Source organism: Diadema setosum, chromosome 21 (genome assembly GCF_964275005.1).
Source record: "Diadema setosum chromosome 21, eeDiaSeto1, whole genome shotgun sequence".
In the NCBI taxonomy this organism is placed as follows: Eukaryota; Metazoa; Echinodermata; class Echinoidea; order Diadematoida; family Diadematidae; genus Diadema; species Diadema setosum.
Genome location: NC_092705.1, coordinates 16,174,210 through 16,190,832, shown reverse-complemented (window position 1 = coordinate 16,190,832; position 16,623 = coordinate 16,174,210). Strand labels below are relative to the sequence as shown.

The 16,623-nt window shown below is 40.2% G+C and overlaps 1 protein-coding gene across 1 annotated transcript in view; it reads left to right on the top strand.

The window, feature by feature from the left end:
- The window catches only part of LOC140244157 (uncharacterized), a 40,113-nt gene that overhangs the window by 7,890 nt on the left and 15,600 nt on the right, over positions 1 to 16,623 (top strand). Inside the window, exons 4-17 of the mRNA XM_072323786.1 lie at positions 4,224 to 4,420; positions 5,065 to 5,169; positions 6,135 to 6,239; positions 6,593 to 8,290; positions 9,133 to 9,250; positions 10,064 to 10,435; positions 11,181 to 11,410; positions 11,768 to 11,899; positions 12,548 to 12,617; positions 13,142 to 13,242; positions 13,668 to 13,787; positions 14,376 to 14,431; positions 14,947 to 14,995; positions 15,928 to 16,119. Of these exons, the coding sequence (XP_072179887.1) occupies positions 4,224 to 4,420; positions 5,065 to 5,169; positions 6,135 to 6,239; positions 6,593 to 8,290; positions 9,133 to 9,250; positions 10,064 to 10,435; positions 11,181 to 11,410; positions 11,768 to 11,899; positions 12,548 to 12,617; positions 13,142 to 13,242; positions 13,668 to 13,787; positions 14,376 to 14,431; positions 14,947 to 14,995; positions 15,928 to 16,119 (3,545 nt within the window). The remainder of the gene's footprint in view (positions 1 to 4,223; positions 4,421 to 5,064; positions 5,170 to 6,134; positions 6,240 to 6,592; positions 8,291 to 9,132; positions 9,251 to 10,063; positions 10,436 to 11,180; positions 11,411 to 11,767; positions 11,900 to 12,547; positions 12,618 to 13,141; positions 13,243 to 13,667; positions 13,788 to 14,375; positions 14,432 to 14,946; positions 14,996 to 15,927; positions 16,120 to 16,623) is intronic.

The window sequence follows — 16,623 nt, the reverse complement described above, 5'->3', positions numbered from 1 at the left end:
TCTTAAAACAGTGAGATGATTTATGAATCAGGGTTACCGTCCTTGAGTTCAAATGCAGAATAAAATGTACTGTACCACCTCAGGTTAAAACTTGCCTAGCAACTGATAATAAACCAATCAAAACATCCTGTGGATGAGTTTAGACAGGAAAGGGAATCAAAGAAAATGACAGTGAGAAGCTAATGCTAAAAGTTTGTGGCTAGCTTTTTTTCCCCAAGTTCCATGTGGTAAGTAAGAACACACACACACACACACACACACACACACACACATACAAAGAGAGAATTGTTTTATATTCCATATGAACTTGGGGAAAGAATGGTTCATATCTAAATGCATTACACCTTCCCACATGGTCAATCAACCATTGGAGTTGACATCTCCTCACTTACCATGCTTGTTGGGGGGGGGGGGGGGGGGTTTGAATAATGATGCATTCATTATGCAGGGGGATGTTCAGTAAAGCTTTCGATGCACCTTTGACATGCCTGGAAGGCTTGTAATTGAAAGAACAGCGTTGCCACCTGGATCCGAAACATTTCAGCATCATACATGTAAATGCATTTCAAAGACATCCCCCAATGCCCCCTGCAAACAAACTACTTGGGTGGTGGTACTTCAAGGATTTTCTTTTTCTTATCCTTTTCTTCAAGTTACAATACATGTTAGAACCCTCTAAACCTTTTAGGGGGTCTCATGTAAAGGAATGCTATTGTAAGGCTACATGCGTATGTTGGGGGTGGGGTGCAGAAGCCTTTGGTCATTGTTCATAGACTGTGAAACCTGTGATGCAGAGAATGATTTCTGGATAATGGGGGCTGATTGATATTTAGCTCCAGACAGGTGGGTAATCATTCGGTATCCGGCATAGTACCTGCCAAAAACCGATATAAGTTATGCTGTCGGATAACCGATGAAGCTCATTGTATCTTTCATGACATAATTGTACATTGTGCCAGTGTTTGTCATGTTCTCAGGGCGTATTCTTCTGCACCCAACACATCAAATCAACCTCAATATAACCATGCTCATACAAATTTATCATCTTGTGTCTGAGTGACTGCAGTGTATACCATGCATGTGTGTGTATCATTACACTGTGTATGTCTACCTTACCATACCGGTATGTGGTGTACAATGTATGTCTTGACTTTATGTTCCTGAAAAAGTGTGTGTGTGTGTGTGTGTGTGTGAGAGAGAGAGTGAGTGAGCGAGCGTGTGTGTGTGTGTGTGGTACCATCTGTACAAATAGTTCATAATGAATGCATAGTATGTGTGGTATATAAAATGTACATTTTGTATGGATGTAGCGATATCTATCATAGAATCAGGGAGGCGTTACAGAGATGGAGTGGCAACTCTTCGTAATTCATGCAAACACATGTTTGGGTTCAAGGCGTTACAATGGGATGTCTAGCATTCCATTACGTTTTGAAGTCATGCTCGGCACCACTCTAGTTGCAAGACGAAGTTCGGAGACGAAGAACGCATTTCACCTTTTGATGAATTACAAGCTTTATTTCACCGCAAAATTTTAAATGAAATCCTCGAATTGATTTAGAATAGTTTAGGAAAGAATTCAATATTATTAACATGTATTTCTAGTTTCTTCATAATTTGCAAATCGAAAGGAAATGAAAATTAGGCCCTCTTAAAAACCTATTTTTTTCTATAATGCGCACATTTCCACATGTACACAATTTCATTGTTGCCATCACATTGAAAGAGAGAGCGAATTGCAGTAGGAGCAAATATTTCTAGATGTGAGAGCGCTAGTCCCGATTATTGATGCTCTCTTTTGTCAAAGCACATAACACCTGTAGTTGAACGCATAACTTCTCGGCGGTGCCACGCATGACTTCAAAGGAGAGCTTTAGTTGCCTCTCCTTCTCTAGCACCTCCCTGATGGAATGCAGGATCGAGGCACCTCACATAGATTTGTCTTTTTATCTGTCTAGCACTTTTTATTAATTTACACCATAAATGCAGCCACTTTGGGGTGGCATTCCTAAACAAAATCTTCATGGTTCTTGCCTCCTTGCAAAAATCATGAGAGTCTCATGCACACATGACTTTGCAGTATCATACTTACGATATGTATACACATCCATGTATGTATGATCCATGAATTATGATAAAAACAAAGCTCCCTTATTTACTAACATTCATGATTCAGGCATGTACCTGCATTCATGATAGAGAAGTTGTTTCTTTGACTATTAATGTCAGCAAACTGATTCCAAATATTCAGAGGAAGCAGGTGAACTGAATAGCTTCTTAAATGTGTGTTTCACTTTGTAAGAAAAGAATCTGTAAATCTAAGTACATTGTTAGTTGGAACAAGTGCCTTTGATGAAAAAAAAAGAAGAAGAAAATGAACAGGTACTCAATAGATTATATTCACTTGGATATATTTTCTGTATTAAATTGTACAGATACTACTGACCCCTACACCTTATCGCTCTGTATTCTCCATGCATAATCTGCATAAGCTTCTTTGGTTGTTGTTGTTTTTTTTATGTGGCTGGAATCTGTTCAACATTCATTGTTTTTTCTAAGCCAGGCAAGCCGTTGGCATGTATACACTGTATCTCCAGGAGGCTTTTGTGTTGGTATGGATGGACTAGTCTCTGCATCAAAAGTATGCAAGGAATTTGACTACTCTTGTAAACTGCGTATTTTGATAAGAGGAAAGAGAAAAGGGGGCCGACTTGAAAATAGCAGGTTGGTTAGCTGGCTTTTTACTGGACCACTTTCCACAGAGAAGACACTAGAACTTCAAAGCATTGCACAAGTGCTCTATCAAAGTAAAGGATGTCCATAGTCAAATGCTACAGGAAAACAAGCCAAGAGTCTTGGAATGTGCTTAGATACAAACTTCTGTTTGCTCTGGAGTAAGTGCTGTCTAGATATTATTGTTGTCTTGCAAGTGTGATCATTATAGTTACATCATTATGAAACATCATCATTTCTGCATTTCTGCATTCCTTGTGTTACCAGGTACTGTCTTTCAGTGAAAATGACTTCAGTCAAATCTTGACAGAAAAACCTATTACCATACACGTGTGATGAACAAAAGTCCAGGGAATGATTTTCCCGGTACAATGTATTGCATCGCAATTTGCTTTCGATGAAGTTTTTATTCCCCACTACACAATCTTTTGTGCAGCAGTTTTCTTCCATAGAAGTGTACACGATACCATTTGAAATATTGCTCATCAAGTGAAATTGCTAATTTTAAGTTTTGAGTTGGTAAATTATTCCCTGGAGGTTCTAGGTTACATATTTACTGTCTTGGTGCTTTGTGTTATTTTGTACACTTTGTATACCATTTGTTGCAGAAGGAGTAATGATAATGAGCACACTCATTACGCATGGCACGATGTTATTAAGCAGAGGAAAGTGACTCGCACGGAAATTAGTTTGAATCAATGCAACAGCTGCAGGACAGATGTTAGATTTCTCTGTAGAGCTTGTTTGTCAATATCAGGGCAACAGTAAGAAGCTATCTTGGTGGCATTACATTTTTGTACTGTGGCACAGCAGGCTGTACTTTTGGCATTGCTCCTTACATGTGAATAAATGTGATCCCATCGTGTGAACATTGATTTGCACCCCTAATTATTAACTTCTCATCAATTTTCCAACCTGTCACTCGTAGTGTGAGATGCGTGATGTTGCTTGGGCATTCATATTTTCGGTGTGTTTTTTTCCATCAAGGTTTATTCAAGACAAAGGGATTTTTTAATGGTTATATAGTTTTAACAAAGACCCTTTTCTACCCCCCCCCCCCCCCCATATAGAGGGAGGGAAGAAAAAAAAAAACAGAAAGCATAGCATCATACGTTGTAAAGAAGCAAGCTGTTACTTAACAAATCTTCTCTTGTAGAACCGTGTTCTGTATTACATTGGTATTCACTTGCAGTTGTGTGGGGGTTTTTTTAAGTCAGCAGATCATATTCAATAAACCATGTGATATGATATGTATATTTTTTTATGGGAATGTTGACACTATTAAAAAATAACAACAATAACACTGAGTGCAATCTTCATGAAGAAGAATGTCTACTACGAAAATCAGGAAAAATTGAGACAAATTAATATCTTGTTCCAGTAATTCGACTTCAACTTCAAATTTGAGTTCCACCAGCATATGGCTGGCTATTTGAGTTTGTGAAAATGGAATAAATGTCAAGTCTTGCTTTCTCATTTGCTGTCCACAGAGCTGACAAAGAAGAACGCGGCACTGATGAGCGAGAAGGAAGCAGGTCCTACTCCTGCGGGAGCCGAGAGCTCTGGGTCCAGCCGCGTTAAGGAGCTGGAGGAGGAGTTGAAGGAGCTGAAAGAAGACAACCAGGGGGTCCAGGCTGCCTACAATGCAGTGCAGCAGCAGCTGACTCAGGCAGCCGAGATACAAGAGGTAGAAGAGCTTTGTGGGACAGTGGGAATCATTGTGGTTTTGATTGGAAAGATGATGATAATGATGATACTGAATATGATGATGGTGATTGGAAGAAGATGTGAAAGCAGATGGAGGATATTAACCTGTTCAGGACAGACTGATTTTGCTACAACATGCATTTCCCGTAGACACCTGCACGAGTATACTCGGGACTTGTCCTCAATGGGTTAAAGGGAAGGAAGAAAAGGAAATGAAGAAGGATTTAAGAAGAAAAAGAAATAAGAGGAAGAAAAAATGATGACAATTATGAATATGATAATGATGATGATGATGATGACAGTGATGATAATGACAATGGTGATGATAGCGACAATGATTATGATAGTGACATTGATGATGAGGGGGGTGGTGATGGTTGGGGTAGTGGCATTTTCTTCTCAGGTAGCCTCTATAGTACCAGCACTGCTGTACTAGAAGACCTTCCTAGTAGTATTCCATTAGAATTGTCAGGGAATCATTTATTGACATGGGTCAAGCAGGAACATCGCAGATAAAACATCTTGTCCAATTACCTAAACACAGGGTAGGATTTGAACCCTTGATATGCAGTTCATAGAAAAAATAGAATGATGTATCAATATCTTTTTCCTATCCCCATCTAGACCCTTCAAGAAGCGCTGAATGCCGCCTCCGACCAAAGGAATGAGGCAGACAAGCAGCGGCAGGATGCAGTGTCTGAGCTGGAAAAGGCGCAGTCAAGGATCAAGGTAGCCTTCATGAGATGAATTCTGCTCTCTAACTTTGGAAGTCAGCATCTTTGCATGATACTGGAATACATATTATAAGATGTAGAAATGACGGGAGGATTTCTGTTTTTGTGCATTTGATGGACAGCTCCCGATACTGTTGAGAAAACCACATTTCACTCTTTTGATGCAAGTCATTAGCTGTCTTCGCTTTACAGATTTCTCTTCAACATTATGGCCACTCAATTCAAAATTTCAGTGAACTTTGCAGCCTGAGCTGTTTAAAGATGTCCAAATAGGTGAAGACACCCTCAAGCAAAGAGAAGATGTGTGATAGTTAAGCTTTATTGCAAAGATATTTACGTATAGATATCACAGTACTAATGAGCTAGTCCAAATGGTTTATTTTCATAGTATTGTCTCTGAGTAAAATTGTTAGTAGACAATCGGATCATGCACAACAAGATCATTTTCAACCACAGGTCTTTTTGTTGCTTCATTTGTAAAAAAAAAAATAATAATAATAATAATAATGATAATGATAATAAAAATTTTAAAAAAGAACAAACACCAGTTTGGAATTTGTGGATTAGTATAATGGCAGATGATACAAAGATGTGACTGTCTTTTGATAATTTTAATAAGATATCCATATTGACAGAGTAAAAATGAGCATTGAACTGAAGACTTCCACAGCATTGTGCCAGTGTGGAAGTATGTCTCTCTCTACCTATAAAAAGTCTGATTCATGTTGAATTGTTAGAAATTATGCCCATCATAGTGAATGCTCAAAAACTATATTGCAAAGATATGATTTGGTAAAGCACTGTCTATGGTGAACTTGGTGATTCATATCCAGTTACATGCTAAAGTTCTTAGAAGCAATGTCCTGTGATATGTCCCCCTTCCCCCGAGATGGTTGTAGTATCTGGCTCCTTTGGGATTGGTCTAATAGTGGTGTCTGCTTCGTGATTAATTTCCACCAGGCCCTTGATGAGCAGGTGCAATGCATGCAGATGAAGGAGGAGACAATGAGGACCACATTCCAGTGTCTCCAGGATGAGCAGAAGGCTTTGGGAGATGAGAACAAGGTACAGTGTGCAGCTTCAGGGGACTTTGATTTCCTTACATGCATTGTTGTCATCATGCTTCATTTTCTGCTCTGTGTGCTATGCTAGTGCATTGTTAGCTTGGTGGCACCACAGTCACTGTGAGAGAACTTCATCTGATATGTAAGAAAAGACCATTGTCCTGTTACAGGGGTGACCGTTAGGTTACAGTTTGTGGCATATGCTTGACGGAAGAGAGTATGGTTTATGAAGCTCTAATGGTTCTGCATCACCAGTGCTACATGAATACAAATTAACCCACACTTTTATAAATATAGATTTAATGACTATCATAGTCTGTCTTTGACAATTTTGACTTTTGTATGTATCTGCAGAGCCTCCGAGAGCAAGTGGACATCTTGACGGAAGCCAGAGACCAAACGCTGGAGTCACTCAAATCTCTCAAGCAGTCCATCTCCTCGGAGAGCTCCAAGGGAGACGAGACCAAGAAGAGACTCCAGAAGCTGGCCTTGGAGAAGAAAGCCCTGGCTCAGAAACTGAAGCAGCTCCAGGATGAGCAGGGAGCCTCCTCCAAGGAGCTGGATACCCTCAAGGCAGAACTGGAGACGAGTCTCGCAGAGAGGGAGAAGTTGGACAAGGACCACAGCATGAAGGAGGCGGAGATGATGGAGAAGATGAAGAAACTGGAGGAGGAGCGAGAGGAGATGGCCAAAGAGGGACAGCAGCTGCAGGAGAAAGTAAGGGACCTCCAGAAGCAACTGGAAGATTCTGAGGAAGGGTTCAATGCCAGACTTGCAAGTTTGACACAGAGTTCTCAGGAAGCCTCTGGGGCCAGTCAGAAACTGCAGAGCCAGTTGGAGGCCATGGGTGAAGATCTTACCAAGCTCCTGAAAGAAAAGGAAGGGCTTATTCTGGCAAGAGAGGAGAGCACTGCAAGTGTTAGCAAGCTAGAGAAAGTGGTCAAGGACTTGGAGGATGAAAAAAGACAACAAGAGTCAAAGATCGAAGAATGCACTGGCCAGATCGCAGAGTTGAAGAAACAAGTAGGTGAGCTAGATTCACTCCAAGGTAAATTGACAGAACTTGGTGACAGAGGCCAAGCCTTACAGAGTGATGTAGAAAACCTTACAGCAGAGAAGACAAAGCTAGAGGATATGCTTAAGGTGCGGTCTGAAGAGAAGCAGCGACTGGCAGATGAACTTGAGTCGCTCAAAACAGGACAGTCAGATCTCAACCAGGTCCTACAAAACCAACTTGATGGTGCCAATACAGACAAGGAAGCTTTAAACGTGAAGGTCGGTGAACTCGAGTCAGCCAGGGATGCACTCCAGAGAGATTTTGCCTCAAAGGAAACGGAACTTGGCGAAAGAACGGAAGAGGTCAAAGTGATGAAGCAGCGGGTGAGAGAGGTGGAGGAAGCAAGTGGGAGGAAGGAAGAAGAGATGCAGACTCTGAAAGAAAACCTTGAGCAGTCCTTGCTTGCATCAAGAGAAGAGGCCCAGACGGTTGCACAGGAATTGAGCAACCTGAAGGAGAGAATGGCAAGTGGGGAAAGTGAAAGAGACAGTGAGTTTCAGAAGGTGAAAGCAGAGCTAGAGGAAGCTGTGGAGGCAGCTAAAGTGGAGGCTGCTAAGAAGAAAGAAGAAGTGACTGTCATGAAGTCCACTTTGGAGAAAGTACAGAGTGAAAAGGAAGTTGAATTGGCCAGTCTGAAGGAAGAGATTGAAAAATCCAGCGCAAAATCGAAAGAAGAGCTGGAGAGTAGAGCAAAACGAGTGGATGATTTGGAAAGGGAGATCCAGGACCTGAAAGAAAATGCTGCCAAGATGGAAAGTCAAAAGGGAGAAGAAATGACAAATGTGAAAGGAGAGCTGGAGGAAGCAGTGAGAAGTGCACGGGAGGAAGTGCAGAAGAAAGAGGAGGAGGTGAAGACCTTGAAGGAAGAGCTGGATGGAGTGAAGGAACAATTGATGCTGATCAGACAGGCCCACCTGGAGAGTCTCCAACAGAGTGCAGAGTACCAGGAGCAGGTGGAACACCTGACATCAGGAGGCACAGACAAGAACTCTGAGGTGAGGGCTGTAGTGACAGGAGTGATGACAGTGAGATGATGATGATGGTGGTGATGGTGGTGATGGTGGTGATGTTGAGGATGACAATGATGATGATGACGACGATGATGATGACGACGATGATGATGATGATGATGATGATGATGATAGTGTTGATGATTCTGTGATAAAAACTTGTGAGGGTTTAGAATGGTCATATTGTAAGAGTACTGATGAAAATAGGAGTCATATCAAATTATTATGAATATGATTATGATGATGTTGATGTGTGTATCAATGGCATAGATTATAGAGATAACATTAATGATGATAATGGAATACAGAGATGCGATATGTATTTTGGGTAAAGAAGTTATAATAGCATATATGTTTACTGATTGCAGTTTCATCTGTCATAGGTGGGTAGGTTATGATTATTAGATATTGTCAGGTAGATATATTCCAAAAGGTTTGCATTTTATCATGTACTAAGATTTTTAAAAAATAAAGGAATTGTCTATTTCTGTGTGAAATATGTGTGCTACTTTCTTTGTAAATGTTTAGTGCAGGTGTTTGCTAAGATGTTTGATAATCACAGATGTTCCAATAGTGAAGACAATGACTGCAGTATTTTGTTTGTTTTTAATCAAGTGTAAAATGATACCAGTATATTTCTTTGGGAGCAATGTGAGAAGCTGACAGCAAGCTAGAGACAGTGATGCAAAGAACAGGTTTGATTTCCTTCACAAAGTTTTCATATATTGTGTCATTCAAATTTGAATGTTTCAAATTGCCACTTCAAGGCTGCAATTATTTATTGGTTAAGGAAAAGCATGTTCTATCCACATTGGATCATCTTGTAGAATCAAAGAGAAATGAAAGAGATGGAAGAAAAACTGAGAGAAGAAGTGAGACTGCTCAGGGTGGAAAAGGACAAGACTGAAAAGACTTTGGCTGATGTGATGGCAGAGAAAGAACAAGGTGAGTTGATAACTTACAAAGCCTTGAAGAGGGTTGCTCATTCAGTATGTGTTCAGGACTATGAGTCCACTATGTAGACATTACACAAATCACATGTAAAGTTTGATCTATTGTGAGTTTTTTCATTGATCCTGATTCAAATGCTGAGCTCATGTCAGAGTTGAGATGTTGTAATTTTAAATCTCACAACTCTGTGTTTGTAGGATCATGATGGTAATCCCATGCCTCATGACACCCTTCAAGTCATTTGTGAAATCCAGTGATTTCAATGATATCTAATGACATCTAATAATATCAACACATTCTCATGTGAGAGTTAAAGGAATCGTATAGTTTTGGTTGAGACCTAAGTTCAGGTTTCTAACATATTTTTTGGTGAGATAATGAGAAACCTCTTCTGAAATATGAAAGAACATGTAATTCCATGAGGAATTCAACGTTTATGTGATGAAAATTGGTTTTGAAATGGCTGAGATATCCAAAACAGAGTGGTTCTAATGAAGTATGGGACCCACATTTTATTATGATCGCTTTGTTTTACTTTGTTTTTGGATGTTTCAGTCATTCCAAACCCGATTTTCATCAAATAAATTTTGAATTCCTTTGAAAATGGTATGCTCTGTACTACTTCATAAATGTTTTCTTGGTATCTCGCATAAACTGAAAAGCCCAATTATCATCTCCACCAATACTGTACCATCCCTTTAATGCACCAAACAAGTCAAGAGTCTGTCATTGAAGGCCATACATACTGTTGTTGTTAGTTGCCTCCTTCAAAATTTTGATAATCTTGAATGATTCTCAAATGCAAAGTAGGGGAAAGTCTGAGCAGCGAGCTTCAAGCCAAGTGTGAGGAACTGCAGAAGGAAGCCGCCAAGCTCCAGGAAGACAGCACCAGAGACCAACAGCTCCTGCAGGAGCACCTGGCCAAGATGGGGGCGGAGAAAGAGACCCTCGAGGCTGACCAGCGGGACCGGGAGCTCCACGTGGACCAGGAGAGGCGGGCCCTCCAGGCCAGGATCGAGGACCTGGAGGGGGCCAAGGAGAAGTATGCTGCCAACTTTGAGAAGCTGAAGAAGGCCAGCCAGGCCAAGGTCCAGCAGCTCCAGGACCAGATGAGCGAGCTGAGGAGCTCCCGGGAGCAAGGGGACAGCGAGAAGGAGGCAACTCTCATCAAGCTTCAAGGTAGATGCATAGTAGGATCAACACTGTCATCAAGACTTTTTCTCATCAATTAGGTTTGAAGGAGATGGAGATTTGATTTTGGCTTGTAACAGCTTAACTTTTCTTCCTTTTTTTTTTTTTTTTGGGGGGGGGGAATACTTCAATAGTTAGTATTTTCAAGTTCAAAAGTAGATTCACTCTATAGACCACACCATTGTTAGTCAAGGTTTATCTAAAGTTGAAGAACATTTGAATTCATATTCTGTTAGCAAGGCTGCACACTGGCACTGGTCCGACGGTCCCTGACCTGTAAAAATCACTGTCAGACCAGTAACTTTTTCAGGAATTTACCAATGAAAAATGGAAAAACTGGGTACCTTCTGGACCAACGGACAGGTTGGACCAGTAGAAGAAACGGGTTAGTGTGCAGCCCTGCTGTAAGCATATGTATTTATGCTAGTGGTTTACAGATTTTAGAAATATGTACAACTTATCTCTCCTCAGCCTACAAGGCACATTGCTTTTATTGTCTGGTTGTCAGGAACATGATAGTACTTGTCATGAGATCAGTGCTAGAAAGGATTTTAAATTCCTGCAAACTCTACTTATTCAATACCCTTTTGCTGATAAAAGTCTGTGGAGTTGAGGAACAAGTTCTTAGCAAGGATAACTTCAGAGACAGCCGATCCCTCAGTCCTCTTCTTTGTCACTGACTCTCATGGCTTACTCTCTCCGACCCATTTTTCTCCGTTCAAACATACCGCAGAGCAAGTTTCCACCTTGAACCAGAGTCTGGTGGAGCAGCAGGAGGCGAATGCAAGCCTCCAGGCAAGGCTTGAGGAAGTCGTCTCGGAGAAGGACAAGCTGTACTCCGACCTGGAGGTGGCCATGCAGCAGAATGAGGCCATGGGTCAGAAGGAGAGTGAACTCGCCCGACAGGTCAGTGACCTCGAGGTCACACGGCAGAAGCTGATTGGCCAGATGCAGACGATGCAGGTATGAATGTGGTTTTGCCATCAAGAATTTCATTTCGTTTCGTTTCATTTCATTATTTTTCCAAATTATGTATAAACATTATATAATGCATGATAATACATAATGCATGATAGGGAATTATATTGGACCGTTAATGGCAGACAATGAGTAGGAGAATATGTTTTCTGGATAGGCATGCAATCTCTAAACTTACATCCTAATGCGTCATGCAGTTCTGTGCATGATTTTGGCTGTATACCAAAACTGTCTCTGAATCTTCCATAAAAATTTCACAGTAGAGCAGAGAAATGATAATTCTCGTAAGTCAATTTGCTCTGTGATCATGGGACATTTTGTTGTTTCTTTTTCTTCCTGCAGTCCAAACTTGACGAACAGGTGGCAGAAAATGAGGAGCTCTCGTCCAGCGTCACAGAGCTCAGGTCTCAGAAGGAAGACATGACAGAACAGGTCACTCGTCTCAGGGAAACAGTGGCTGAACTCAATGCTCAGGTCAGGGCATTCCTTGGCTTTTTGTCTTTTTGTTTTTCACCTGCATTATATTTTTGAGTCTTTGTCAATTTCGCATTGTCCATACAGGAAGTATCTTTTTTGGTTTTTTTTCAGCAAGCTGTCACCAGACCAAGTGCCTCTTTGACGGATTAGGCATTGATGTTATAAAGTACATTCTGAGAGGCCATTGCTGCTGCTTCCAACTTAACTTTAAACTGAGTCTGTTCAGTTAAAAGTTCCTGTCTTCTTTGGCATGTGTTCTCAGTTGATGATACATTTTGAGAGAATTTGACACTGTTACAGTCTGTGTTAAATGCAGGGTCATGATTCTTCGTGCTTTTGCCAAGAGGTTCAGGAAAATTTACATGTTTCCTAAAATTCTGTATCAGATTTTTTTCACCATATGTGCAATGAACTGTCCATTCACCTAAAGGTAAGCATATTCCAGTGGCCATGCACATGCTGCAGAGTGGTCATGAATTCAATGATGACAAGTGCTGACTGGATGATTTCTTATTCACCAAGCTCTCAAATACTTGTATGAAATCACTGAATGTCTTTGATAAAGATGACTTCATTACCTGTTTTATTATTCTTGTTAAGAGCAGAATGTGCAGCTTTTTTTTTTCTTATTTCTTTCACTTTCAGAAAGGACAGCTGGAGCAAGAATCTTTGCAGAGGTCAGCTGGCCCAACTGATGATGTCAAGCAACATATGGGTGAGAAGAAAATGCTTTGTTGATATGACACAGTTTAACACTGCAAAGTAAAAGAAGTGATACTTTGTGTGAAGTAAACAAGGTTTGTCATATTCAACAAGGACAAAATTGTTTTGATAAGTAATGCTTTGCTTGACAAGAGGAAAGCATTGTATGTTTCAACAAAAAAAAAAAAACAGTTTTCCTCAAAATAATTCTTATGTGCAAATTGAACAAGGTTTGGTAGATTTTAAGATGGACAAAACTCCCCATGAAAATGAGATAGAAATGTAGGATGAACAAGACATGGTTTGTTTCGACAGGGAAAAAAGTGCTTGATGATGATACCTTTGTATGACATCAATATGGTGTGCCGTTTAAACAAGGACAACATTGGTTGCAGGTGGTACTTAAACATAAATGATAAATAAGATAATGTGTGTTTTAGCAAGGCCAGTTTTTTTTTTTTTTTAATTGATACAGGTGTATGAATGAATTGAGTATCTCTACAAGGACAAACTATCTTGAATTTTACCTTTTTTTAGAACAACTGGAGAAGTCTGTCAAGGATTCTGAGGACAAGTTACAAAAGATGAAGTCAGTCGCCCTCAAGGCCAAGAAAGAGTTAGAGCAGACCAAGAAACAGGTGGGTAAAGCTCTCGATGGTAGAGCAGTCTGCGTTCGTTGAAGTACTGTCACATATTTAACCCTTAAGCCAATATACCATGCACTGTTGCCCCTCATGTGTGTTAATGTGTCTGTATGTATGCCTGTCTGTCTATGTTTGAGTGTGTTATGTGTTATATTTTATGTTTTTGTAGTGTATGTCGTGTGGTACATGGATGCATGCATATTCCTCTGCACATGTCTTGCTTACTGTTGATATTACATGTAATAGATTTGCAGTGTAACTGTAGATCGGTACATATCTCATGGTAATGTCCATTCCCTGTTAATAGTGTTGTTGATTGGACAAAAAGGAACTTTACCTATATCATCCTTTCAACCAACCATAGAGATATTTGACTGGAGACTGTTACCTGATTTTTGCACTCCATCACCATTCTGTAGGTGATAGCTGTAACCCAAGAGAAGGACAAAGCCCAGTCTGAGCTACAGTCATTCAAGAAGAGACAGGAGGCTCTAGAGAACCAGCTGTCAGGAAGCCAGCAACACATGGAGAATTACCAGGTGGGCGTGACCTTACATCCTCCACATTAACATTAGCGTAGGGTTAAAGGTTACCAAAACTTTGTACAGCAGTGTATGCATTTGCCACTTTGTCATTGTAGCATGACTTTTTATCAAGAATTTATTTATTTACCTTTGGTCTTGGGCAATTACCCCCTTTGCAATTACCCTAGACCATTTCCCTGACCATGACCCTAATCTTAAATCTTGAACCTACATTGTAAACCTAACCCTTACCCTAACTCTAACCCTAAATCTTACCTTAATCCTAATCTTTCCCCTAACCTTATCACTCACCAGTATTCAGCCGGGGGTCAATTGCCCTTGGGGGTAATTGCCCTGATACACACTGTGTGTGTGAGAGTATCAATTCTAAAGCATGCAAAGATGTTACAAGATGTCTTGCATCAAGTCCAAAGATTCTCAGATGCATCCATAGCCCTCCGTGAAGGGAAACTGCCAGTGAAGATCACAATGATGAATCAGTCTTTCTTCTCTAAATTTGCCCACATCTTTTGTGAGTACTCTCCCATCCGTGCTGTCGGTAGGTATGTCTTTAAATGTGATATGTCGCGTTTTCTGTTGCAGAGTCTCCACCACGAGTATGAGAGGCTGCAGGATGAGCTTGAATCGAAGGCAGAGAGGTAAAGATGACCGCTCTTAAATTGATGGCAGTAACATGTAGGCTTTGGCCAAGATTTGTGACACGTGTGCTTGGAATCGGTGTGTGTCAGTATCACTTAGATAGATGTAATCATTGACTCTAGGGTTTGTGATTCCAGACTTAATGTGAGGCCAAAATTCCAGGCATTCAACAGTGTTTGTTTGGATTGAAGGTTGTTTGCACCAACCGTCTTTTTGCCAAAAAATATTCTACATGTCTGAATCAACTCTGGAGGAGGATAGGGTAAGAGAGTTTACTCTTTGTTGAAGGAGAAACATATAGCTGCTGATTTCATGATATCAAAGATAATTAGCTCTTCTGAAGATGCTGTCACTCACTTTTTGCTCGAGAAAAAGAAATGGAAAATTTTACAAAGTGAAAAGATGAGTAGTGATGTGCACAAAGGAAAGGTAGAAACTCATAGGATTTGCTATATTGATTGTTTCCTTTATGAAATCTTAGTTATTGTTCCTCTTGTAACCATTTTTATGACAGGATAAAAACACTGGAAAAAGAGCTGCATGAAACCCAGCAAGATCTTGGGGTAAGAAATATGAATGGAGTTAAAGTGACTCTATGTTTTCTTCATTTTGACAGACACATCTATCCTCATTTCACTCTACAATCAAAGCTACTTAAGCTTGGCTTCCACATTCTTGTCTCTCAAATTTGTGGAATGCAATTACAATTTAATCTCACCCATAGCATACATATCACAATGACCCTTTTAATTCATGTACCTGTACCACAAAAATGTAATTGCTAATGTGAATTCAAACAAAATTAAGGATTTATTGTTTGCTAGTATACATGTTCATTTCAGATTTGTATGTTTGTTAAAGAGTATGAAGCCTTTCTGTGGGAGAGAGAAAGTGCCCAGGTATATCTACCACAAACAAAGAATTGTTCAATGATGAAGAGGTTGCTAGCAATTGTTGATGACCTCTATACTTCGATTCCTCATTTGACTTACACCTGTTGGGATATATATCTTAGATTCAAAGAGTTGAGCGGTGATTTGAACATCATGTATCACATGTAAATGAAAATGAACTTATCTCATGCTACCTTGTTTTTCCTTGAGCCTGTTAGGATGTGCTATCACAAACAGAGAGTTGTGTTTAATAATTTTACAGGCACAAGCAAATGTTCAAATTAATGAATTCTTATGTTGTGTCGTTTTCATTGAAACTGATTGACAAATTGCCCTTCATCGAAGTAAATAAGCAACAATTATTCAGTGTTTTAGTAGTAGCCTGATTAAAAAAAAAACTAATAAACAATAAAAAAAAATCATGGGCATACATGAACAAACCTGAATATGTACCATTTGCCCATGATATTTTCATCATGGCTACTTCTGCAACACCAAACATTTGGTGCTTATTTGTCTTAGTGAAGGGCAATTTGTCAATCAGTAGCAACAAGCAAATGTTGCTGAACCTTTCATTCCATGATTCCTAAACCCCCACCCAGAACTTGTCGATGGAATGCACCCAGACCAAGCAGCTAAAGGAAGAGTTGATCCAGCGGCTGGACTCCCAGGAAAAGGAGCTGAGGGGCGTTGAACGCACCCTGGCAGAGATCAGGAGCCGTCTGGCCGTAGCAGAGGAGGAGAAGGAGGCGGAGAGGAAGGAGCATGGAGCGAAGAAGGAACAATTGGCCCAGGTGGGTATCAATGTCGTCTCTTCTTTCTTATAATTGTCAGCTGTAGATCACTGTCATCTCTTTGATTGACAGCTGTGGCTCACTTTTGTCCTTTCTGTCATTTGATTGACAGTTGCATCTCACTATCAGAATACCATCATCTTCCAGACTGAATAATTTATGACATTTTGTTCCTGGGAGATCTGGTAGCGGGAATTGATTGATGAGGGGAGATAAAATCTAGTGGTATGTTTGAGGTTTAAATCTATCAGCGTAGCTGGAAATGATTTGAATGCCACAGGTCTTCATGGCAAAAGGCATATGGCATCACATTAGAAATACATTAGATGTTATTACTTATTTGTCTATAAGGAGGTATAGAGATTTTGAGTATCACCACTGGAACATTTTTGTTTGGGCTTTCTTATGTTGTGGCTAGGGTTAGATCAGCTTTCATCTTGTCAGAGATATTGTTCCCATGCACAATTTATTTGTAGTAATCATGGTATCATAAAGACGTCTGGC